At 40.0% G+C, this 25,020-nt stretch overlaps 1 protein-coding gene across 3 annotated transcripts in view; it reads left to right on the top strand.

Moving 5' to 3' along the window:
- Positions 1 to 4,128: 4,128 nt before the first annotated feature.
- Positions 4,129 to 25,020, top strand: part of LDB2 (LIM domain binding 2) — a gene marked incomplete at both ends in the record, with an annotated part of 220,375 nt that continues 199,483 nt past the window's right edge. For all 3 annotated transcript variants that reach the window (XM_080637091.1, XM_080637090.1, XM_080637092.1), the window contains one exon: positions 4,129 to 4,260. In XM_080637091.1, the coding sequence (XP_080493217.1) occupies positions 4,129 to 4,260 (132 nt within the window). The remainder of the gene's footprint in view (positions 4,261 to 25,020) is intronic.

Here is a 25,020-nt window from a genome sequence, read left to right as displayed (position 1 = left end):
CTGCTCGCTCCCTGCTTGTGTCCTGGAGGAAGTTTCTGCTGTAGGTTTTTGGTCTTTCTGTTGTAGCACATCTTGGGTACTAGTAGGCACTGCAGGTTTCACACTGGTGGGTGCAGAGGAAGAGGACCTGCACCCTTCCACACTTCATCCTGAAATGAAGAGAAATTGTCCTCCAGAGCAGTCAGAGCGGAGTCCTTGACTTAACGCCGGTCCTTCTGTTTCTGCCCAGGAGAGGGCAATCCAGCACCCAGACATCAGCCAGCTCAGCCCACCATGTCTTGAGCCTCCTTGGGGTGTCGGAGGCCAGTGTGGTTGGTGCTTGGACAGAGGGACATGAAACATGCTCTGTCTTAGCTGGTGGGGTCTGACAGCACACTTCGACCCAGCTCCCCTTCCTCAGTTGGGAATCGTAGGCCTGTGTCCTGTTGCCTCTCTGCTCTGGTGTGCCATTTCCTTTTGTGTTCACCTGCAGCATTCATGCGAGGGCTGGCTGAGATGCAGAGGTTTCAGGATTGGATAACCGAGGTGGTGTTACAGTCCCTCCTTTTCGGGCTCTGAATGCTGGAGTGAGGCTCTTCGCTTTGAGGCATAGTGGTATTTGCATGTGCATACACCCGGGTAAATGCAGTTCTGCACATGCTGTTCTGTCACCTGTTTGTAGCTGTGCACACAACAGCTACAAACATACTCTGATTTTCAGATTTGGGAAGACTAACTAGTCTCTTCCTCTAGTTTTTCTCTACCTCTTTTTTCCTCTGCTCACATTAAACTGTCTTTCCAGATTAAGGAATTTATTGATTGTCCTAAATCTTGGACCAGATATTTGCCTTTGACCCCAGAGCCACTTCAGGTAGTTTGATGCCAGTGGCATGGAGGTTTGGAGCAGCCCAGCCACGCAGCTGCCTGCTCACCCCTAACCGGCACTCTGGGGGAGCACATGAAACATTAAAGGCAGCAGATCCAAGTGGGAATCAAGATGACACTGTCAGGACCCCTGTAACTTTCCTTGTCTTTGACTCTGCCTTCTGTTTTACTGTTCTGAGCATCACACTGGTCTAGATGATAACAGCTCCGGAAGTGCTGCTGGAGCCTGTAATTAGCAGGTTCCTACCCTGGGACTTGGTTCTTGCTGGTGGGCTGTAGGTGTGCGGTAATTTGCTAGTTAATCAATGGGAATTATTAAAAATTCACTACATATTTTTGCTTTGCGCTAGACCCGTACACAGAAGCTCTTATCTGAGGTGGGGAGGAGTATCTGTGGTTCCCAATCCTGGAAGCAAATGATTCACTTCCAGTACTCCTAGTTTGTCCTTCTTTTTTAAAATAATTTTAAAGCAACCTCTTCCTTCCACCCCACCCCAGCCTCAATGAAATACAGTAATGCTATTGCTGTGTTTAACTTCCCGAAACATTGAACTTTAGCCTAGCAAAAAGTCCTTATAACAGACTGAGTCTTCAGGCTATGCCAAATTCCACTATTTTAAATGACAAAAAGCAGTCAAATATGTTTTTTTGGCAAATATGTTACACTTTAGATTCTCTTTGCAAACAAAGTAAAATCCATAACATGATGGGTTGGTTATTTTTCTTTTTTTGCATTTATTTAAAAGTAAGTGGTACTTCAGTTACAGAAATTTTGTATATTAGTGTTGTAACTGCGTAATTTTTGGGTGATTTTGTTTTAGGCTTTAAGGTAGTCTTGCTGGGATCTCTTAAAATACCAGGAAGACACAGGGAACTTTTCTCCTAGGTACAGGCTTCTCATGTGGCCAGTGAACGCTGATAGAGCACTGTCACTGTCACTGCAGCACTACTGAGCCAAATGCTGTATATGCTATTTACTGAACTCAGCACCTCCTGTGATGGTACTGGCATGACAACATAGAGTTGCTCCATAGCTGGGGAGCATTTAAAGATAGGAGTGGAATACTCTTGTATTATCTGTTGTTTTGGTGTTTAGTGACAGAATCCATGGGAAGTCTATAAAACAGCTCAACATATCACTTTTTGTGGAAACTGTGATTCCATAACAATGTACAGAAATAGTGTCGCTAAACAGCAACTGGTTCATCTGTATTTTATCATAGAATCACAGAATCGCAGAATGGTTTGGGTTAGAAAGGACCTCAAAGATCATCCAGTTCCACCACTCCTGCCACGGGCACGCACACCTTCCACTACACCACGTTGCTCTAAGCCCCGTTCAACCTGGCTTTGAACACTTCCAAGGATGGGGCATCCACAGCTTCTCTGGGAAACCTGTGGCAGTGCCTCACCACCCTCACAGGAAAGAACTTTTTCCTGATCTCATCTAAATCTCCCCTCTTTCAGTTTAAAGCCATTCCCCCTTGTCTTATCCCTACATGATCTCGCAAAAAGCTTCTCTCTTGATTTCCTGCAGGCCCCTTTAAGTACTGGAAGACTGTTCTAAGGTCTCCTGAGAAGAGAACCCAACGTTTTCCAGATTTAGATAAATGCCAGTGAAAATTGCAATTTTCCGTATCTGCCCTAAAATATTCCTACATTCAGTTGGGTTTGAATTAATTTTTTGGCAGTGGATGAAGCCACATCATGCTCAAGTATGTTTCAGGATTCTTATATCAATTTAGGAAATGCAATGGCGTGTGCCTTGGTTTCCCCATCTGTGAAATGGGCGACCCCACAGTGCTCCTACAAGGCATCCTGGCTGAGGGCTGCTGTGACTGCGGCTGATTGTTATTCTCTTAATCATATTAGTTAACTAAATCTGTTCCTAGAGTGGTTCCATTTGCTTGAATGAATTTACATGAGAGATTAATTCAGCACTGTTTATTGTTGTTTTTACATTTATTCAGTACTGTAAATAGTGCCTGATACTTTACAGCTGTGTCTAAAGACAGCCTGTGTTTCAAGGGCTTTTTTGTACAGGTAATTTGGAGGCTCCCCTCCAAAACCTTGCACTTCCTCACGCAGCAGATGAGCCCATTTTGTTTACTCTGGATTTTGAGGACTTTTCGTTCACGTGGTCTCCTCTCCCAGCACTTTCCTGCAAGTATGATTCAACAGATAAAGTTCATCCTTCACCTCCGAAGGGTGACTACTTCCCCTTTGCCCTTCCCTCCTCCCTCGGACGCCCCTCGTCCCCCCCAGTTTTAGACATGTTTCCTCTGCAACCTTCTCTAAGCGTTACAGGATTTATGCGGAGCAATGGTCCTGGAGTACGGACCAGATCCCACCTGGTCGCCGCCACCCTATAGCCCCACGGCTGTGTTTAAGATGGTCCATGAGCACATGCTGCCGACCCGGCGGAAAGGGGCTGCCTGCGGTTGTTCTAGGAGCTCGTTCTCCCTCCCGGCTCTTTGTGTTTTCACATCTTGCCGGAGGTTTCTGTTAGCAGCATTTGCCAGATCCCCATTGTGTGAAGTGCAAAGGACGGAGGCTGTTTCTTTGTGCCGGCTCCCGCTCCCCGTCCCCGGCCACCCTGCCGCCCGCCCTCCCGTCTCCCAGACTGCTGATGTGAGGTGCACTCACCCCACACACAGCCCCAACAGCGCGGTAAGGGCTGCCGAAGCCTCGGTAGCCCGGCACAAGCTCTCGGAGCAGGCAGAGCCGCGCCGCGGGCACGATCTGGGAGCGGGCGAGGCGGCGGGACCGCGGCGGGCTGTGTCGGTGCGCCGTGCGGTAACCCCGGCCCCGACACTGCCCGGGCGAGCTCCGTGCGGAGGAGGATTGGCTCAGGCAGCTTTTAAACCACCTATATGCTAACGAGCCTGCTGCCAGGTTCCTGAGGGGTCCTGGCTGGGAAAAATCAACCCCAAAGCTCAGACCCCTGTCAGGCGGAGGGGAGAATTATATTTTTGAACTAGTCTGCAGCGCGGACAGGAAATGACCCCTCCAGCAACTGCTGCTTTAAAGCCGAGCGGCGGTGCCTGAAGCTCTCCAGTCTCCGTCTGGAGCCCGAGCGCTCCCCCCCCTTTCCCTCCTCCTGCTATAGCGGCTCCCACAGCAGTTCCCAGCCAGTGCGTGCAGCCTGGATGTGTGTGTGTGTGTGCGCGCCGCTACTTTGTACTGTGAAGAACACACAGCCCATGTGCTCTGTATGGATGTTGATGATACTCTGTGTAGCTTGAATCGCTGCAAGCAGGCAAGATGTCCAGCACACCACATGACCCTTTCTATTCTTCTCCTTTTGGCCCATTTTATAGGAGACACACACCATACATGGTGCAACCAGAGTACCGAATATATGAAATGAACAAGAGGCTGCAGTCGCGGACGGAGGTAAGTCCCCCAGCCGTGTTTTCCTGTGCATGGACTGTGGTAGGTTTCAGCCCGAATTCCAGCTGAAGCGTCCCACTAGGCAGTACAGTATATGCAGGCACGAACCCTAATTAATTTAGTAGTTTAATTGGGTAATCCCTCATTATGTTTCCACGCAGAGCAACTCTTTGAGGAGATACCAGCTTAGGCTGAAATCTTGAAATTACAGTACAGCACTTCAGGATTGATTATAATGCTGCTCTCAGGAAATTTCTTTGCCTTAGTGTGTTGTTTGCTCAGGATCTGTCCTGCTGGTGGTTGCAGCTATAATATTGCAAGGTACCGCTTGAGCTTTTGCACAAAATTGATTCAGAAATGTTGCAGGTTTAGGGGGAGAGATAAACCTTTCTCTGGTTTTGTTTTGTGAACTTGTTAAAATTGAAAATGAATGGTAACAGAAAACAGGAGCAGAGTTTTAGAAACTTATTCCTAGGCTGCACTTAAAGAACACATGTTCAGAACGACCGACAGGAGAAATTCATGTTTACATTTAGAATGCAGTTGCTTTTAGCAAGAGAGATGATCGGTTCACGACTTTATCATATAGCTGTCAAAAGTACCCAGTAATGTAAACTACAGTCACTGTTGATTATGCTTTGTATAATGTGTTAGTGGTTTTTACACTCTGGCTTCTAAATCCAGATCAGCCACCACAAAGAATATGCAGAATGGCAAGGGGGAATACTTTTGTCACTTAAAGTAAAAAAATATAGTGGAGCTGCATCTTGTTATTTACATGGTTAAATGAAGCACACTTTTTGATCAGTTGAAGTGAAAAGTGTGTGGACTGAATCAGGCTGGATTTCTGCCCATGTGCCTGTGTTTGTGCAGCAAACATTCTTGGTGCTGCAATTTTTCATAGTAGTTTACTAGTGGTGCCCTGAAAACGCTTTTAAAAGTATTCATCTTTTATAGTGAGTAGCTTCATATAGAGGTAAATATCTGCCAAATTTGTGCCATGAAGCATGGTAAAGGATTTCAGGTTGATCTGTTTGTTGTATTGTGATTGTTTAAGGGAACATGAGGTTATCATAAAATAAACCACACATGCCTGAATTGTCAGCTAAGCCATGGAGAATCTGTGACGTTTAATGTATATGATCCAGCTAACGAGATGTGACCTGCTTTCTGATTGGGTAACTGCTGTGGAGTAAGTGCTCTTCCAACACTGTTACCACTGCTCCTCTTCAAACATTGCTGTGGAATAATTGCTAAATCCACTTCGTGCTGGCTGAAAACTCCAAGCGCTCATTGCTCCCAAAATCACAGCAACTGGTTGTCAGTTTTGCCCCAAGTTGTTGGTTGCAGAGGGTCGGAGCCGTTCAGAGGATGAGGGGACTTGACGGGAGGTGTTTGCTACTGTTTGTTTGTTAGTGCCTTGCAACTCTGTTCCTTGCATTCCTGTACATATTGATGAAGCAATTTATAGACTTTTTCAAGTGAAAAGAACAAATATGTATCATTAAGTGATTCCTTCAACTGTTCTGAAAAGCTGTCAGCGCTATTTTAGCCTTTTTACACAGTTTCAAAGTGGTACTTTGGGTAATTGATCAGTTTCTGATTGCAGCTCCTTTACAGATGTTACACCAAAAAAGTTTTTGAGGAACTTGTGAAGCAACTTCCCCCTCCTGCATTGCTGAGTTGTGCTCAGACTTCAGTGTGTTTAATTGCAGTTTTTGCTATGCACATTCACAGGGACTGTTGTGGGCAAAAAGCAATAACCTACTACTCTTCCTTGCTAGTACTGCTCTGGGTTTCAGCAGCATTGTACTTTGACGGACAGTGCTTAGTTAATGAAGGCCTCATGCTCCAGCATTTCTTGTATTTGTTCAGAGTAAAAATACTTTTGCCTTGCGATTGCTCAGTGTTTACATTCTGGTTCTGTGTTTTCTAATTTCTGAACCTCTGTGCTGTAAGCACTGTTGTTTGTTGAAATGTAATTTCTAGCCAGCTTCAGCTCAGCTCATTCATCCTCCAATTAAAACACTTTCCTTAATAAAACTAAAAATTGAATTAGTTTCCTGGGACACTTGCCGTGACTAGGTGTGGACAGCCTGTAAAGAATCATGCTGGCTTCTGGGACACGTTGGGAGTAGAAGTTTCACATTAATTTTATGCACTTCCAAGCACGTTTGGGATTGGTAGCTGAAGGCTTCTGGAGAATGTATAACTAGCTCTGAATTTTTTGAGTCCAGATTGATGGAGCCCTGTATGTCATGGAAGGAATGTGCTTGTGGTGTGGGTGATACGGGCTTACTGCATGAACGTTTCTCTTCAGGCAGTCTTTGGAATAATGTAGGCACCGGTCTCTGAAGGAGGCTGCTTGTACTCTGTGGGCCCCAGGGGGTAGGTAAGCACAAGCAAAGCAGCTTAAAGGGAAAGGAATTACAAAGAAACTCTCCAAAAGACTGGGGGTAGCAAGCTGTCAGATACCACCTGGACCTAGCTTCTGGAGAGAGCCAGCAGAAAGTGAGAATGCATTAAAAAAAGGGAACCTACAGCTCTTATCCCAAATGTATCTTTGGAAAGCCTTTGGGATTTTCATCTTTTCCTACAAAATAAAAATGTTCTTAATAATCCTGTAGAGTCAGATCCTCTTCTGTCCCTTGCAGAGGTAGAAGTTTCAAGGCAGAGCAAAATGTACACAATCTAAGTTTTACAGAGGATACTTGGACAGCCTATGAAAAGATTAGCTGTATGTCATATCTATCAGTTTTCTCCCTTCCATGCATAGAGCCTTCCTTTGTAGAGAATTCCTGTAGCTGTTCTCCAGAGCTTGCAGGTAGGTGAGAAATGATTCAAAAAAAGTAATGGCTGGTAGAGATGCCATTAGAGAACCCACCAATAAATGCCATTTCTACTCCTGCTCTCTTAGAACCAGGGTCTACGGTGTGTTCAGGGAGATAGAATTGTCCTCAAAGTGGCTCTGTGCTTGAGGACCCTCCCTGGGAAATCTACTCCTCCACTCTGGTTTCTGTCAGCATTGGGTGGAAGGGAATAATAATCAGTGTGAAGGATGTGCTCAGTGTATTAAGCAGATAAAGTACAGATTTGATTAAAGAAAGGTCATTTAGATGCAGCATGGCTATCTTTGTTGTTCGTGTTTTCTTTAGGAAGAAATGAAAGTAAAGAATTAGCAGCTCTAGCCTGGTCTAGATGTGCAAACTATTGCTCTCCGAACTTCTTACAACTTTATGGGCTCCTCAGGCAGAACCTATAACTGCCTTTTTAAATTCAGGGTCAGTCTTAGGCGAAGAATTCCAATCACACTCAGGCAGGGGGTGGTTTTATGATGTAAGTACTGGCAGAAGTCCACCACCTAGCTGATTCTTATGTGATCTAAAGTAAATTAGGGAGTCTGAGTTAGGAACTCATGTGCAGAAACACCTTACCTCCCTTAAAAGTTGTTCAAAGAAATCTAATGTGGTAATACATTTTTCTAAATGGAAATTAAAAAGGGCTTTCTTAACAATACTTTGGGAACATCTAGTGCCATTTTGTAATGCATCAACAATCCTGATTTAGAGAAATAAAATGAATATTTAAATGTTTAATAATCTCTGACAGATATAAAGATAAATCTTATTTACTTCTATCATAGTTGATTAGCTTTCTGGTTAACCAAAATGCAGCTGTTTCCTTGCTCTGTGTGTAGTTTTAAGGTTTTCATTGTTATTCACTCCAATTCAGTTTATCTCGATATTTTTATATCTGTGTTAGTTTAACATTTCTGAAAAGCAATCCTGTTGTGGCATATTCAGCAGTTTCTAAAGTTCTAACTAGCAATATGCAGCATAGGTAAATTAGCTTAAACATTTTCTCTGTTTTTCATAAAACTTGATGTTTAAAAAAGCCTCTTTTCCTCTTTGATGTTGTAAATCCCTTTCCGTTCTAATTTCTAATAATTTGAAATTGCTTGCACTTAAAAGAAAACAAAAGGTGATTATATCTTATATATAATTATTTTTCAGTCACATTACAGTACGCTGTGGATAGATCATCTGAAGCTGCTGACAGTTTAAAGTTTGAGGCATTGCTTTATTGCCAATAATCAAAGAAATGTATCAAGCCTTTCACTTGCTTATTTAGTCCCCTATATTGTGAGAACTTCTGCATATCACAATATATTAAATCCATCCGTATCTCTGTCACTACAAGAGATTATGCTTTACATCGCTGTTCTATGCAAAACACAGCTTTCTTCTGGCTAAGACAGCAGTGTTTAGGGGTGACTAGAGAGCTTGATTAGTAGCATGTTTGTTTTAAAGACAATCAGCTTAATCAAAGCGTATTAAACTCCTATTAAACTGTATAGTGGATTTAACAGAAGTAGAGATTTTGTGATGGAAGAAAATGTGAAGAAAATTAAAAGGAAAATAAAGTGGAATGTTATGATTATTTAAAAGCTATTAAATGAACTGGAAGCCTATGCAGTGATTCATATTCAACCAAATATTTAAAGCAAATCAAAGCTAAACAAAATTTCTGCAGTTTAATGGAAGTCTCTTATTTTAATTCCTCACATTGCTAGCTGATGAAATAATCTTTTCTTCTTTCTGATGCATTTGTAATAGATTGGTCATAAAAATCTATGTTGTGACATCACATTTGTTCACATAGCAACTTAGTATCGCAAACAGATCTCTCATATTGTGTACATGTGTCTGAGTTTGTCCAATGAGTTTGTTTTGACGAGAGGAAAACACATAAACTTATATGTAAAAGCATTTTGGAGGAAATATTCTTTCACCCACAAATATACTAATACTTAGCGATTCTAGGAACACGAGTGAAGTATTTTAAAAGAGCACTTATAAACCATGCTTTGCTGAAATGAAAAAGGTCAGTTTTAAAAGAAAACCCTTGAACTCCTTTAGGCAGAATGGATTCAAGGCTCTTTTTACTGATTGTCTTTTATTTCATATAGTTTTTTCATCCTTTTAAAAAAACATTCAGTTGCAGCTGTTTTCAATTAAAATTGTTACAAACTGACAATTCTTATGAGGCTGGAGAAGAAAAAAAAGACTCTATTTCCTTTCCATGCTGATCCTTAGCTTACAATCAGGGATCCCTTGCTGCCTTTTTTTATTTTCCCTCAAGTTATAATATACAACATAAACTGCGTGTGTAAGTAACGGGGAGCTTCTGGGGCAGGGGCTGGTGGGGGAGGAGAGTGAGTCAGTGGGAAAGTGTAAAAATGGATCTCATCTGCAAATCACTCTGATGCTTACAAGATAATTTTCTCTAAAGAAACCTTTTCAACCCTTCCTTTTCTCTTTTCCATTCTTTAAATCATAAATCCACTCAAAAAAACTTAGTCTTCCCCTGATGTAAACAAGATTTACTATACACATCCAGTCTCAAAAATAGAAGCCTCTGGATGGTGAGAAGGAACAAAATAGAGATCATAGCACGGGCCCAGTCCTATGCTCTTATTTAAGCTGGAGTTTTGCCTGAAGTAGGATTGCAAGATCAGATAAAAAAAAAAATCCTTTGTTTTTGGTATATACACTTTCTTTGTTTACAGAAAAAGGGTATGGGTAGATTGCTAAACTCATTGCAATATTTTTAGCTGGGCTCCTCACTTCAAATGGTTTTTTTTTTGTATCTTTTTGCCAAAAGTTGCATATCTGCTGTAAACAGGCATTCCAACCATGCCGATACTTTGTTCAGTTGCTTCCTCCCAAAGAAGAGCTTTCTTTCCTGCACTGTACTGTGTAAACAGGCCAGCATATATCCTTAGTTTTGCTGGGTGCTCTTTTCCAAAAGTTGCTCCTGGGCTATTTGAAGCCTCAGAGGGGTGATCCTGGCAGGGACAAGGTGGCCTCAAAGTGGCTGATGATTAGTCTCTATAAAGTACTGTGGTAGGGCAGGGCTTGTGGGCCAGGTCTCAATGGTCTTATTTATTAGGCAAAAACAGTAGTTAAAGAAACCTTCCCTAGCTCCTAGCTGAAATCTCCTCCCTAGGCTTGTGTCTCTCTTTTCCCCAGTGCATTCTTTCTGTTTGTTACCATTAGAATTTCAGAGAGAAAGCACTTTATGATCAGAATGCTGTTTCTATTTCTATTACGTTGTGGTGGACAAACAGCCAGGCCCTTCTAAACTAAAGCCTGTAAGTTAGTGATCTAAGCCAAATAGTACACTTGGTACTCCTGAAGTAAGTGAGGATCCACTAGAACCACCAATGGACCATAAACCTTAGTATGGTAACAGCTGATGCTTCTGGAGACAACTCTGGCCCTTTTGTGCCCTATGGGGCTAGGGAAAAGTTACCAATGTGGAAAAATTAGACCTTTGCAGAACTAAACATGAGCTAGGATAGGTGACTTTTCTAAGCCTGTCACCTCTTCAGGACTCACGAGTTGTGGTTGTGTAGAGTTTTTGCAAAGGTGATGAATTTTACAAGAGCAGGCTGTCCTCTGTGAGACTTGGGTTGTCTTGGCCTCACCTTGCTGTTTATACACCGTTGTCAAAAGACATGATGAAGCTTCTGGCCAGGCTGGTGTTCCTGCCTGCATCGAACAGACTCGAAGCATAAGTGTGTAGCAGATTTCTTCTTTATGAAGAACTCTCATAACTACAGCCAAAATATAAGTATCAAACTAGAACTTCTGCCTGAGTTCTTTCTGTTGTCAATATTCACACCCAGGGCAGAATCACAAACTCACAACTGACACAGCAAAGCCATAACTTTATGTACGTTTCTAAATGTACTTAATCTACTGCCTAGTTACCTGCAAACTAAATAGTTAGGTCTTTGCATCCTTCCAAGCAACTAATATATTAGAACATTGCTGTACTATCTATCACACATGATCTGCAATAGCTGCTGCTATCCATCTTTCCTGATTCTAAGTCACAGTCAGCTTGCCGAGCCTATTCAGCTGTGCAGAAACATTCAAATCTGTCTGTAGCATTTGTGTGTGTGTGTTTAAAATGAAAGGGAAAATCTATTCTTTGGGTAGAGTTTTGCCATCAAATTAGTCATGTACAGCAGATGCAGTATCTGTCCAGAACATGTCCAGTTTACACAACTGCTAGTTGCAGACTAGAGCATTCTTCATGATCCAGAAGAATTGCAGGGGCTGATTGGATGATGTTATCTGTTGTATTCAGAAAGCAAATGCAATATTAGGTGTGTATAAAAGTGATCATGTTTGGAAATCCTGACTAAGGCAGACCCAAGAATAGAGGAAATTATAGATCCACTGTGCTTATTCTTCAAAACCTAAACACCTATAAAAAACAGCTGTGAGAGCACTATTACGTGCAGTCTTACATCACCTGTGCAGGGGACTATTTTTTACTTTTCTTTCGGAGTTTCAAACATTTGGTTTTTCTAACTACATACTTTATTAGGTAATTTTCTAAAGTAGTAAATTGAGAAAATGATGACTTCCAGTACATTGCGCATTTAAGGTATTTCATGTACCTTGTTGTGATTCTTGTTCCAGTTGTGTAGTTTTGCCTCAGCCATTAGCAGATTTTATCAGAGAAAGATCTGCCATCTGTCCTAAAGCAGGTTACAAAGAGATTCTGAAATATTAATGACCACATTATTAAAAAAAAAAATAATTCTACATCTTTAAATAGCAGTCACAGGGAGAGGGGAAAATGCCCAGAAAACAAGAAAGTAAATAGTGTGAAACTTTTTCAGTTTATTAGTGTTTAAGCTGAAGCACCCTCAGCATAATTCATCCCCCAGTAAGGGAGTCAGTAATACCAGCATTCCTAACCAGCTCCTTTTCTACGGACTAGATATCCTCCAGGCTGTGACTGGCATGGCAGGCATGAAACCTGCTTTGCCGCTAGGTGTACGACCAGGGTAGTATTTTATAATTGGAAAAAGGGAATAGGAAATGCCTTGCACCTAGAATGGTATGCTTTCTTCATGTAGTTAACAAGTCTCATGGATGGGTTATGGGCAGTAGAGGAAGGCCTACAACAGTCTCCATCCCCCATATTCTGATAGTAACTTGCGTTTTCAGATCAGTGTCACCACCTTCCATAATTCTAGTATGCACTTTAAGTGGCAAAAATGTTTCCATGTTATTCCATTCAGCATTACAATGTTACTGTGACTAGAAAGAAAAAGAACTGCTGTAAATTAGTTCCTTTAGGGCAAATTAAAATTCTTCTTCTTGTTCAGTATCTTGCGGAGGGACTCCCCTTCCTTTTGGTACTCAGTTAGCATTTCTCGACCTTTGTTCTTTGCCATACCAAGATATTAAAAACACTGTCAGCATATAGATTCTATATGTGCGTTTGCAACCATACCCTTGGTGTAGTAGATGAGGGTAATACAATAGCTCTGTCACTTCTACCTAATCACTTGAGTATCAGTTAACCCTTAGGGTAATTAAGTAATAATGTTGTTGATGTGATCTGAAGTAGCATTTTAAGCAATTAGAAGTTCAGACATAATGTGGTGCAGTTATACATTATATAGTGCATCTCTCCATTTTACAGAGCAAAAAATTACCATATGTTTTGTGGGAAGCTTGGCATTTTGCACTGACTGGAGCTCTGCTTGTATTTATGAACAGCACACTTGTAAACTATGGTAATAACTCTTTGAAGGCCACACCTATGCACACTGTTATGTTAAAAAGCGTAGCCCTCTTTTAATGGATGTGTTGACATGAATTATGGGACATAAAAAGCCAACACATTGGGTAAAGGTTTGTTACCTGAGTGCCACAAATACCACATACAACATTTCCATGACTATTCACTAGAGTTTAACAGCGAATTTGCTTTGGCTATGTTCGTGCTCCTTATTTGTTCCTGTGAATGTTCAATCAATTGAATTTTATTCTTACAAATAATTAGAGAATGCAAATTTCAGTTTGTTGGGCATTCTGGAAAGAAGTTGCTTATTTTATATGGTCTAGGCTGAGGGGCAGTGTTTCCTCTTTTGATTTTCCAGAACTTCTCAAATAGAACCACGGTACTTAGAAATTAAATACACCGGAGAAGAATCCCTGATTGCTTTACAGTGAGGACTGACTGGTGTGTGAACGTAAAGTGAATTAATGGCAATGACTGGTGGCAATGGGAAAATGAATGACCAGTAAATATGATGTATTGATATAGAATCATAGAATAGTTAGGGTTAGAAAGGACCTTAAGATCATCTAGTTCCAGCCCACCTGCCATGGGCAGGGACATCTCGCACTAAACTGTGTCATCCAAGGCTCTGTCCAACCTGGCCTTGAGCACTGCCAGGGATGGAGCATTCACAACTTCCTTGGGCAACCCATTCCAGTGCCTCCACACCTTTACAGTAAAAAAACTTCCTCCTTATATCCAATCTAAACTTCCCCTGTTTAAGTTTTAACCCGTTACCCCTCGTCCTATCACTACAGTCCCTAATGAATAGTCCCTCCCCAGCATCCTTATAGGCCCCCTTCAGGTACTGGAAGGCTGCTATGAGGTCTCCATGCAGCCTTCTCTTCTCCAGGCTCCTCTTCTTCCATGTGGCAGGATGCTGCTTACCATGCAGTTACTTTAGAAAAATGTATTGAGAAAGAATTAGTGAAAACGTCCAAATCTTCCTGGCATTTTAAACTCTAACTCCATCTGTGCTCATGGATGCAAAACAGTAAGACACAATATATGGCCAATCACAGCATACATACAAGCAAAACTATGTCTTAAATTTGAATAACTAATGCATTCAAATAAATTGTTATTATTTCCTAGCAACTCTGGGTAGGGCAAAGTGGAATTCATAAAATCTATTTGATGTGAATGATTAGCTCAGCTCTTTTCAGTACCTCTTAACACTCTGTCAGGGTTAATAATGAAAAGTAAAAAGATCAGTCAAGATGCCAGTGCACCAAGTACATCTGTTCTCTGACAGTGCAGTAAGATTATTTAACACCTCCATCAAGAACATCCTGAAGCAACCGAGTTACACCTTGACTGATTGTTTCATCCAAAGGGCTGCACTTGTAAATATGCAGTGTAGCACAGACTTCCTTGCACAGAGTGGTGTTAGCACTGGTACGTAACCTGAAGCCACAAGCTGCATGTCTAGACTGACAAGAATCCTACCAGTTGAGCCACTGTGACACCTTGTGGCTTATGAAGCAACACAAGGAACTTTTAGAAAACTAACAGGTAAAAGCCAGAGGTTAATGGGTACTGATAAATGACCTCTCATACAACTGTCAATAGAAATCTCTTTGCTGGGTTACTCTAGGATGTTTTCGAGGTACAGTTAAATTAAGTGGTAGTGGGCTCATTTCTCTTCAGGGTCCTTATGTATTTTACTGTAAAGTATCATAAGATGGGGCATCATTTTGCTAAGCCTCACCTGCTGCTATTTTCTCCAGTGCTCTGGTGTTTGCTTATCATTCAGATTACATAAAAAATCACCACTGTTTTGGCTGCAGTACAGCATAAATATTTTATTTATTTGCAACCATTAATATGGTTAACCAGAAGAATGCTTGAAGGGAGTAAAGTACTTTTTGGTGCTGAGTGTGTTCAGACAGTAGGACAGTTAAAAGTAATCAAGGTGTAGCAAGCATTTGGCAGTGGGCATGCAGCTCTGTAAGCCCCTGAATTTGGAGTTAAGTAGATAGTATTTCAGCTGTGAATTAACTATAGTGAAACTGTATTTTGCTGAGAAATTCTCAGTAAACTTAAAATGGGTCTGATGATAACACACGGAGCTGAGAAGGAGCTCTGCATCTGTAAAGGCTCAACACCTCACATTACCTGACACTAGTTTCGTGATTGTTACTTGCGTCCTCAAACAAGCATATCCATGTTTCCTTCCATGATGTTCCTGAGTGTTTAAGAGGAGTTTTTCATAAACTCGTGCATTATGTCCTGTGACACTTTCTTTGGCTTTGACATTTTCAAAAACTTGGCAACAATTGGGCTGAAATAGTTGCCTTCCATTGCAAATACTGACTTAGGAGTGAATGCACTCTGTTATGATGCAAGGGGTCTGCATCCCTTTGTTATCCCTTATCTTCAGGTCCACAGTGCTGCCATTTAGACATAATACATAGACATATATGCCCAAACTTGCATTTAACTTGCTGGTGTGAGAAGCAGTAGCAGCATAGGACTCAGGGCGTGCAGTCTTCCTTATTTCATGGATAGGTATTTTGATTCTTTGCTGAGATTTATAGTCTTAAAGTTAGGTGGCTACTCATACACAATCCTGTCTTCATGATATTTATACCATTATATTTATATTATATTTATATATAATGGTATAAGTATCATGAAGACAGGGTTGTGTATGAGTTTAGTTGTGTATGGGTTGTGTATGTGTTTAATTCCTATTTATAATAATGTAGATAAATAATTATATTTATTATGTATAATTATATTTATTATAAGATTCTTGGGACTGGGACCACCTTATACAGTTCTTATACAGTGTTCTTATACAGTTCTTATACAGTGGCAGCACAGTGGAGTACTGTAGCACATTTTTAATGTTGCGCTATGTATCTTAGCTAACTAAAGGCTAAAAGTAGATAATAGTACTTCACATACTTTCAAACCCAAATCTAAATATACCACAATAATTTTGATTTCACGGATCAAAATGTTTTAATTGATATTACATGTATTTATGCACTGCAAAGAATTATCTAACTGGAAAATACCATAATACTGTAAGTTCTTGGAAGACGACTTTTTAATGTTATTAACGTATTTCGTTACTTCTCAACTAATTCTCAACCGGTGCAAGCCTACTGGCTTTGCCAAGCAACTACAAATATATTTTAGGGCAGCATTCTGCTGGTTGATTTGTACATTTGTACATCTGATATTGTTATTAAATCTGTTACTTTTTTAGCGTAATTCTTCAGTAGTTTCATATCAATCAAAGGAGCTCATTCAAAGTTCATTTTCTCTTAACAGTGGAAAGACTTATCTTAAATTCCACAGGAAAAGCATATTCTTTTCAATGGGAACTGGTGTTATGGAATACGTATCTTATTTCATGAGGATTTGGGGAGGGAATATTGAGAAGTCTTGTAATGAATACGTTCCTGTAATAAATAAGTAGAGGTGGACCAGCAAGGTTGTTCTAGGAAAGAAAGGCAACATTTATTTTTTTTTCTTTTATTGTTTACACTCTGCTGATTTAATTAGCCAGTGAAAACAGACCCAGTTTGAATAATAAAAAGACAAAATCAACTCCTCCCTCCCCAGTCTGCCGCATCTGTTGCCTTTTGGAGACTACTTGCAGTACCCAAACTACCTATAGTCTAATGGATTTTGCTTTGTGACAAACATTACCTGTATTTGCTTGCAAATACATAAGGGAGTTATAAATATTTTTTTCTGGTTCCAAGGGACTGGGGCTGTTTAAATTGTCATTTTGAAAGAAACTGGGCTACCTTAAGCAAAACTAGAATGTTTTTGATGTTACGTAAATGAATGTAGTTACAGTCCTAATGGATTTTTGAATGGTGATCTAATAGCAGTATCTTAATGGTTACCACATTATAGAAATCTAAATCATTCCTGAGACTGCTTGAAGTTGGAAAGAGTGTGCATGGTTATTCATTGGTTATTCATTGGTCAGGAACAGGAGAGCATAGATGGGTAAAACTACTGAAATGGTCTCTGCTGTATTTCATTACGCTACCACCTTCTGCAGTGTCAAGTCAGTGGACTGAATTTCCATGAGGAAGTGAGGCAGTTTGCTGCACCTCTGCTGGGTTGGGGCCACTCCCACACAAGAGTGAGAGCCTTTTTAATTGCAGTCTTGAATATGAATATTAATGCCTCATTGCATCACAGTATTGCAGAACCAAGGGATCCTTCTCAGTGGGTTCTGCACAGTGCCCATGCTGTTTTGGGACCTTTCATCATCTGTGGACCCCAGAATTCCCTTAGCTTTGTTTAATGTATAAAGACAGCATCAAAAAAAGGTGGATTTTTTCAATAGTTTTTCCTCACCATTTTTATAAGTGAGTACCAGCTACTTTATTAAAATAGCTTTCCTGTTGAGAAGAAAGAATTCCCAATTTTGCTGAAGATGACTTTTTAGAAACACAATTACTTATATAATTTTCAAGATTATTATTAAGATGCATATAAAGCTATTAGGACCATGGGAACTTGGATAAACCCACTGGTGTGCAAATTTTGTTACCAACGTAACTGCAGTAAGCTTGAGGAGACTGAGTATGATTATAAGAGTCAACTGAGAAACATAAATTGAGAGCTCAGCCCAGCAGTCTTTCCCTTCCTTGGAGATTGATGGCACACAGATGCACGATTGCAAATAACATAGTCTGTGGGCCAATGGTGTTGGTGTGATTTAAAAAGAAAAACAAGATCTTTTTCTGTCTTACGAGCTTCATAGGTTTGTTTCAGCTCCTCATCCTATGCAAACCTTTCCCGTTTATGTCAATGAAATGAGCATTAGGCCCTTGTATATGGAGGTGCTACAAGAAGGTGCAGCAGCTGGTATATCAACAATTTGTTTTTTGTGGAACCTACCTATTCTAATAGGTTTAGCACCTTTAGGTGAATTTGTTCTTAGAAGTGAATTTGAGGCATCTTAAAAGGACTAGAAGGCATATTTAGCTTTTAAGTGTTGTCTGTAGTTGGCTCTGCGATAAAACTGCATGTTCAGGGGCTTAGATTATATATGCACTTCCCATTTCAAAAATGCCAAAGGTATAATAGAACGCATGGTTAAAAGCAAGCATTACTCTCTATTAAGGAATATTGTGCAGCAAAACAGACAACAGAAAGGGGGTGAAGCTTTTTGATTGAAAAATTGATTCTCTAGCAGGAGAGAACTGTATGGCCCGTAAATTAGCAGAATAGTAGGTAGCTCTGGCAGGACGTATGAAGTTTCATTTAGCTGAGCTTATCCACACACTCCTTGAAAAGTGGACTCTGTAGCCTACATTGTTAGCTGTATTAATAAATAACAAGCTTTCTGAGATTCGTTATTTAGGTTTACTCTTCACTTGTTTCATTTTAATGCTGATCAAAACCAAACCCTGGATGTTCGTAGTTAATATTTTTCATTGTTGTTGTTGTTTTTTGTTGTTTGTTTGTTTGTTTTTTTTCCCAGCAGTTGCTAGCCTCTGCTGCCTTACTGGGAAGGGGAAAGGAGATGATTAAATGAAATTCTTAGCCTTTTAGTGTCTGCTCGGCCTGCAACTGGCAGCATGTGGAGTTTGTGGCTGCTGACCTGTCAGACTCACAGCATTTTTGTGATGTCAAGTGCACACATCACGGGTCTGTACAAGCTAAATATGGGCTTCAAACCCCTCTCCCTGATTGCTTTCTTTTAGAAGACTAAGGACTTCTCCCAGTAAAAAACAGAGTGACGGTCGAGCTGCTCATAACAGTTGCAAACTTGTGCTTGGCAGCACGGCCTGAGTTCTGGCCTTGCAACATTTTTCTGTAGCTGTGCTTTCTGTATAGTGCTTCATTTGTTTGGTGTAGTAAATGATAAGCTGCTGCTTTAATAAGTGAAAAAAGGGGTGCAGCTAGCACATCTGAGTTCTGCTGAAATAAACAGCAAATTCCTCATTAGCTTCAACATCACCTGAGTGTATAGCTATCTTAAAGTATGGATTCCTTCAATTTGTTATTTGTAAGAATCTTTGGAGTTCTTCTGCTAAGAAAATGAGATTGATATAATTATATCTACAGGGTTTTATATATGTTGACAAAATGTTACTGTCTGTTTCACACTTGGTTGCATTTAAAACCTGTTGGTGCATTTCAGGCCATAAAATAAGTTCAAAAAATAACAGCCACTTGCATTCATAGTTGTCTTTCTTGCATCTACTTAATGATTTATTTGTTTCTAGGAATTGCATTTGAAATTCCCAGACATCTAAACCTTTTTCAGCATCGAACTGACCACTGAGCTTAAAAAATCGTCTACATCAACACCAACTCAATCATGGACAAGGGCTGGAGGAAATGAAACATCTGAGATCTATTAAGATTGTTATTTATGCTTTTAAATATTGAAAAATACATCACTGCTTTACTTTCAAGCTTTGAGCATGAATCCATTAAAGAAAACTACACAAACAGTTGCATGATAAAGTGATTTGGGCTAGAAAGCTGGGACACCACCATGTAATTGTAGAGGAATCACAATGAAGGCAATGACTGTGGTTAATAAACGAATGTCAGTTTATTTATTTATTGTGGTGATAGAAAGACTTTACCAGGTTCTTCCCAAGGATAACAGATTCTTAATTCTCTTGTAGCTTCTCATAGAAAATGCTTCACTGTTGCATTTTGCTTCCTATACACTGTGCCTTTGAGGTGCAACCTTGTTGTAGTCCTCAGTTAAAGTCATGGTCTGTTTTCCCACTGCCACGCTTTCAAATGATCCCCTACTCCCACCCTCCTCGAAGGACACTGTTCTTTATTATGAGCTTGCCTCTGTAAGCATGTAGTATTTTGGAGGGGGAAGGAGGCTGTAAGGCCAGCAGCCCAGGCCTCCTCAGGAGCTGGCCAAGTTTCCACAAACTCTGCTAAATCTCTTCAGCTGCCCCATGCTTCTCCAGATCCTGTGGAGAAGGTGAGGTGCAGGATGAGGGATTGAACCCTCTGAGGTGCTCTGTCACCATAGCACAGGCAGATTGTAAATACATTGCTAAATAAAGACATTTGGGCAATGGGTAGTTCTGCTACTGGGCTTTTTCGGAGGTCAGCTAAGGAAAGGTCTGAGCTGGTGTGCTGTCAGGTTTTCTGGAAGGCCATGTCTGAATGATGCTATTGTGTGCTGGGGCCTAAATCTTCCAGACTGAAGGCTCTTGTTGTTGCTTAGTAAACACACTTCTCTGCCTTGCTCCTCTTCCAGACAATGTGTTTAGTTCCTGAAGAATCATGTAGGCTGGTCTCGTTAGTCAAGTACTTGCAGGTGACCCTTAAGGAAGGAGAAGATCCATGAGGGGCTCCTGCTGTAGGAGCCTCCAGCAGAGCACATGCAGCATGGCAGTGCTGTTGGCACCTGGGACTACCAGCGTCAAAAGCTGAAGAAACAGCTCATGTTAACCATCAGTAAGCAGCTGTATCCTATTCTCACTGGGACCAGTCACTAGAGGGGGTGAGATCTCCTGTATTAACCTAGAGTATTACAGGCACTTTGGAGGAAGATTGTAAATCCTGTTTATGGTGGCTGATGGAAAGAGGAGCTTGTTACCAGGAAGCTGTCCTTCAGCTGAAGCTGAGTCCCTTCCATCCCACAGAAACCATCTTGTAAAATATCTTTGGGGTTTTGTCTGTGGCTTGCTGATTTTACTGGAGAGTTTGAAAATATCTGGAAAAAGTTGACTGGAAACCATGTCATTTGGGGGAAAGAGGAAGGAAAAAGGATGCACATTTGCAGATAATTGATGCATTCAAGGTGTGTTCCTGTAGTGGGTTTTAGCAGAATTTACCAGACTGACTGCCCATGAGCAGAATGAATGTTTCAATACCATTTTTATAGACAGTACAAACCAAAGAGAACAGTAAAAGCAGAAGGGTTTGGTGATGCAGCATGCAGTGTAAAAGGACATTTTGAAATTCGTTGTGACCTGACATGAATGTTCAAGATTGGATAATATCCTATAGTGATGATGATTTACTTAGTTAACTTCTATTACCTCGATGAGATACATTTCAAACTTAACTAGGAGGTATCTAAAAAAATTATACTGAAGTAATAACTTGGTAAAAAGCTAATATATTATTTATTAACAAATGTTCACTAGATTGCAAAGATTTAAATATCCTTCCGTATTTCCCTTTGGGTGTTGTCACAACATACACATGAAAATGATAGACATGTCAGCATAAAAACTTAAATAAAAGTGAAATTATTTGAAGTTTCACCCAGAACCTCCATTGCTGATACAGGGAATTGCAATGAATACAGATAATTCCACCGCTGATTATCATTCAAAATACCAGTGCTGTGGGTTTTTCCTTTTTAAGTGACATTGTAAGAGAGATTTATTTTTTACAAGTTTAAGTTGGCATTTCTTGTTCATTTAGGGAGAAGTACAGTGTTGTAATAGCTGACAACCTAAACTTTGAATGAAAAAGCACATTTACAAAATCTTAGAGCTAGATTGTAGTGTGGCAATTCTGTGAAAGACTGTTCACTCAACGATTAGTTGCAGCACTCTTCCTAAATGTGTTTCAATTCATTTTTTGTCACTGAGAAATCAAGAAATAGGTAGCTTATTAAAGGCGACCACATCCTTTTATGCAAATTTAATGCACTTGGCAGGTTTATCATGATAAATGATCAGGATGAGATAGTTCATGATGTATCTCTAATCTCTTCTGTGAAGAGGTTCATGTCTTGCAGAAAGTAGCCCCTTGAGAGCTCAAATCTTTAGAAGTATGTGGCAGATGGTGATGTCTGCAGAGTCTCATAGATTACTTTGAAGTTCCTCCAAATTATGCCTTCATTCAATGTGTCTCAGTTTTCACAAGTTCTCTTGCTTCATCTCTCCTTTGGTGCCCTCTTCTCTTTTCCATCACATTGTGTCCCCAAGTTGTTTGTCATACTGGGAACAGGCACCACATCCTTACAGAATATATCTCAACTCCCCAATCCTGTTATATCTTTGCCTGTTAAGTTGTTCTTCCATTAAGCATCTTGCATATTTTAAATGCAGTGGTTCACAGGAAAACAATAAAGCAAAACAAATGTCTTAGAAAAGCCTATCTATCATTCATGTTTTCTGTTCAGTTTTTATGTAAATCTTTGGAGCCAACATCAACACAGTGTCATGTTAACTAATCCATCAATTATAATCAATTACCGATATAAATTAGGCTAACTTCTCTTTAGATTAGTAATAAGAAATGGTTACATTTTAATGCTGCTGTAGGGAGTCTAAAGGAACTCAAAATCAAAAAAAAACACTGCAAAGCTTTTGAAAATCAAAATTTAATTTATTGGAATACAGCTAATGAAATAGACACAATGTGAAAGAATTAAATAATACAGATTACAGATCTGAACTATTGTATGTTTTCAGAGCTGAATATTTTCACCTTTGATTACTTGGCCTTGTTTGAACTGACTTTGGATGGGCTTTTTTTCTGAAATTAAGTACCAAATTTCATGCAATTTTTTGTACTTATCATATTCACTTTGTAAGGCTGCATTTTTGAATCGCTCTCCTTACCATCTTCACTATACATAAACTTGAGTGTAATACTTGGTAATATTTAGCTAGGTATACATAAAATTTTAGCATCTAGGATTTTTTTAATCTCAGAAGCTATTCTCACAATCTGATCTTTTTAAAATATATGTATTTGTAATGTTTTGGGGTTTTTGTGCTATTCCTCAGTTTACTGTATTCTGTGTAACTAAGCATAGCATCTAAGACTAGATCTAATATTTCTGTTTGCATCACGCTTTCACTGTTTAAACCATCCCCAATGGCTTTTTTTCTTCTTATACATGTAGGAGCCATGGTTAACCATATACTGTGATACCCAGTTGCCTTTGAATGGGAGAGGGCCAACGAGCTGTGTATTCTTGAGATGTGATCCAAGGAAAATTCATGGAAATTATTAACTTGCGTGATTAGTCCAGTTTAAGAATTCTTGATTTTTGAGGTTGTACTTGCAATGTCAATCTATGACATTAACTAACCTCTGCCTGGACTGTTGGCACTCTTTAATGAAGTGTCAGTAATTAAATGCTGAAGGGACATTAGTACATCTTCATCAATATATACCTTAAGTCCTTGTTATTATGATTTGCAAAACATAGTTTTGTATCACAATGTAACTACATTCAGGTTGGGGGTTTGAGTTGTGTTTTCTTTGTTTGCTATTTTAAAAGAGGCCCTGCAGAACAGTGCCACAGACCTGACTCAGCTGTTTGTGGTCTGGACCAGGGGTACTAAACAAGTATAAAATCTTCTTATTAAAATTCTGCTCATGAGTTAAGGTAAAGACTGTAGTGACTTTTCTGTCTCTGTGACATTCCTTTTGTTTCTGGTTATTGCTATAGCATGTGATGCCAAAGTGATTTATAGAATCACTTGGAATGATTCTAGATTTATAAGAATTCATTTGCAGAGCGAAGAGGTGTTTTGTTTTTTTTTTTCTTTTGGAAAAGAAAAATGGAACGGAAAAAAAGTCTGAAAGGATAGTTAAAATCTTTAATTTAAATATATACACTTTTTTTTTTCTTACCTAATTGGTACTTTACAATCTAGAACTACAAGGCCTACCAAAAGTCTTGTTTCCCTTCTACAAATAATTCTTGCACTTCTAATCCAGACCCAATGAACACTTTAATAATGATGTATCTTGTACTGTATTGTAATAAATTATGGGACTGAATGCAAATTTAGATTAACCCTCACTCAGAGTGCATGGCTGAAATGTCACCTTTGCATTTCCTCCCCTGCACTGAACTGGCAAACCATTTGTTCATGCAGATGAAATAATGAATATTTACCTGCTTACTGCCCTTCCTGCTAGTGCAGGTTTTTCTGGAGTAATGTGGGATGGACCTGGCAGCTGATTCAGTCCGTTCTGAAACCTTTGACTCATGTGCCAGGCAGACTGAATCAGTGTCTGTAACTTGCTGTGCTCTATCAGATCATATTCAAGTTTAATGGACAGGACCACTAGAGACAATCTGGCCATGACTGAAAGGCTCATTGGTGCAAATTTCACCTGGTTTTGGATTTGGCTGTTAAAACCAGATCTGGGTCATGCTGCTTGTCTTTCCTTTGTTGAGCAGCACCCTTTCTCTCTCAACCTGCTTTCAGGCCAAGAGCTAGACCTGCACAGTGCCATACTCTGACCTAACTGTACCTGGAAAGATTGTTAATGATACAAAGCTGTGGCTTTGCTCATGAAGCTCACTAATGAGTATTGTACCTCTCTGGATCATTTCTTAAGCTTTCTGGAGCAGTACCAAAAGACCAATATATTCACAATTCTGAATTTTCCAACTTTGATGTTAATTTTGTTCTAGATTTGTTTAAATTATAGCAAAATAAGAAAATTATTTCTGACAGTCATCATAATCATTGTGTATCGATGTTGCAAATGAATATGCAGTACAGTCAAGAAGGTCCTGAATAGTACATCCATTGCACAGGTTGTGAATCATAACCCAAATCTTTTATCTAGGGCATCTTTTCACCGTGCTTACAAGTGGATTGTTGTCTGGTGATCTAGTGATCTTCAGAGGAGAAAAGCTGCTTAACTGGAGAGGGAAAAATAGGAAAAAAAGAGGGGGGGGAAAAAGATAATGCCATCAGGAATAAATGCTTCACCAATAGCTAATATCTGTGTCCACACAACTGATGCTACTTTTTAATCCATAAAATGCAGTGATAAAAAAGAGTTTGTGTATTTCAGCGTGGAAAACCCAAAATATTTACTCAACTGTCTGTTTGCTTTTATAGTAGCAACCATTCTAGACTTTTATTTGCAAACTGTGAACAAAAATGAAACACTGAAATAGCTGTGAAGTTTCCTTTTTTTCATTCTTTTTGGAAATCCTTTCCACAATTGTTGGTTTAGTAAATGAACAAAATTCTAAACTTTAGGCATTGTACACAATAGTTGTGTTTAAACTAGCCAGAGACATTTCACTTACAGGAATGCCAGCAAAGCTCTGAGAACTGAAGTAGACCCTAAAGCTAGCTTTAATTGTCCTGGCTGTGTGGGTACAAACACGGAGATACAGTGCCATCTCTTCTGCATTGCTTGGCC

The sequence above is a fragment of the Psittacula echo genome, assembly GCF_963264785.1.
Source record: "Psittacula echo genome assembly, chromosome: 1".
NCBI classification, from domain to species: Eukaryota; Metazoa; Chordata; class Aves; order Psittaciformes; family Psittacidae; genus Psittacula; species Psittacula echo.
The sequence above is the reverse complement of the archived record's forward strand: the minus strand, read 5'-3'. Positions and strand labels throughout refer to the sequence as shown.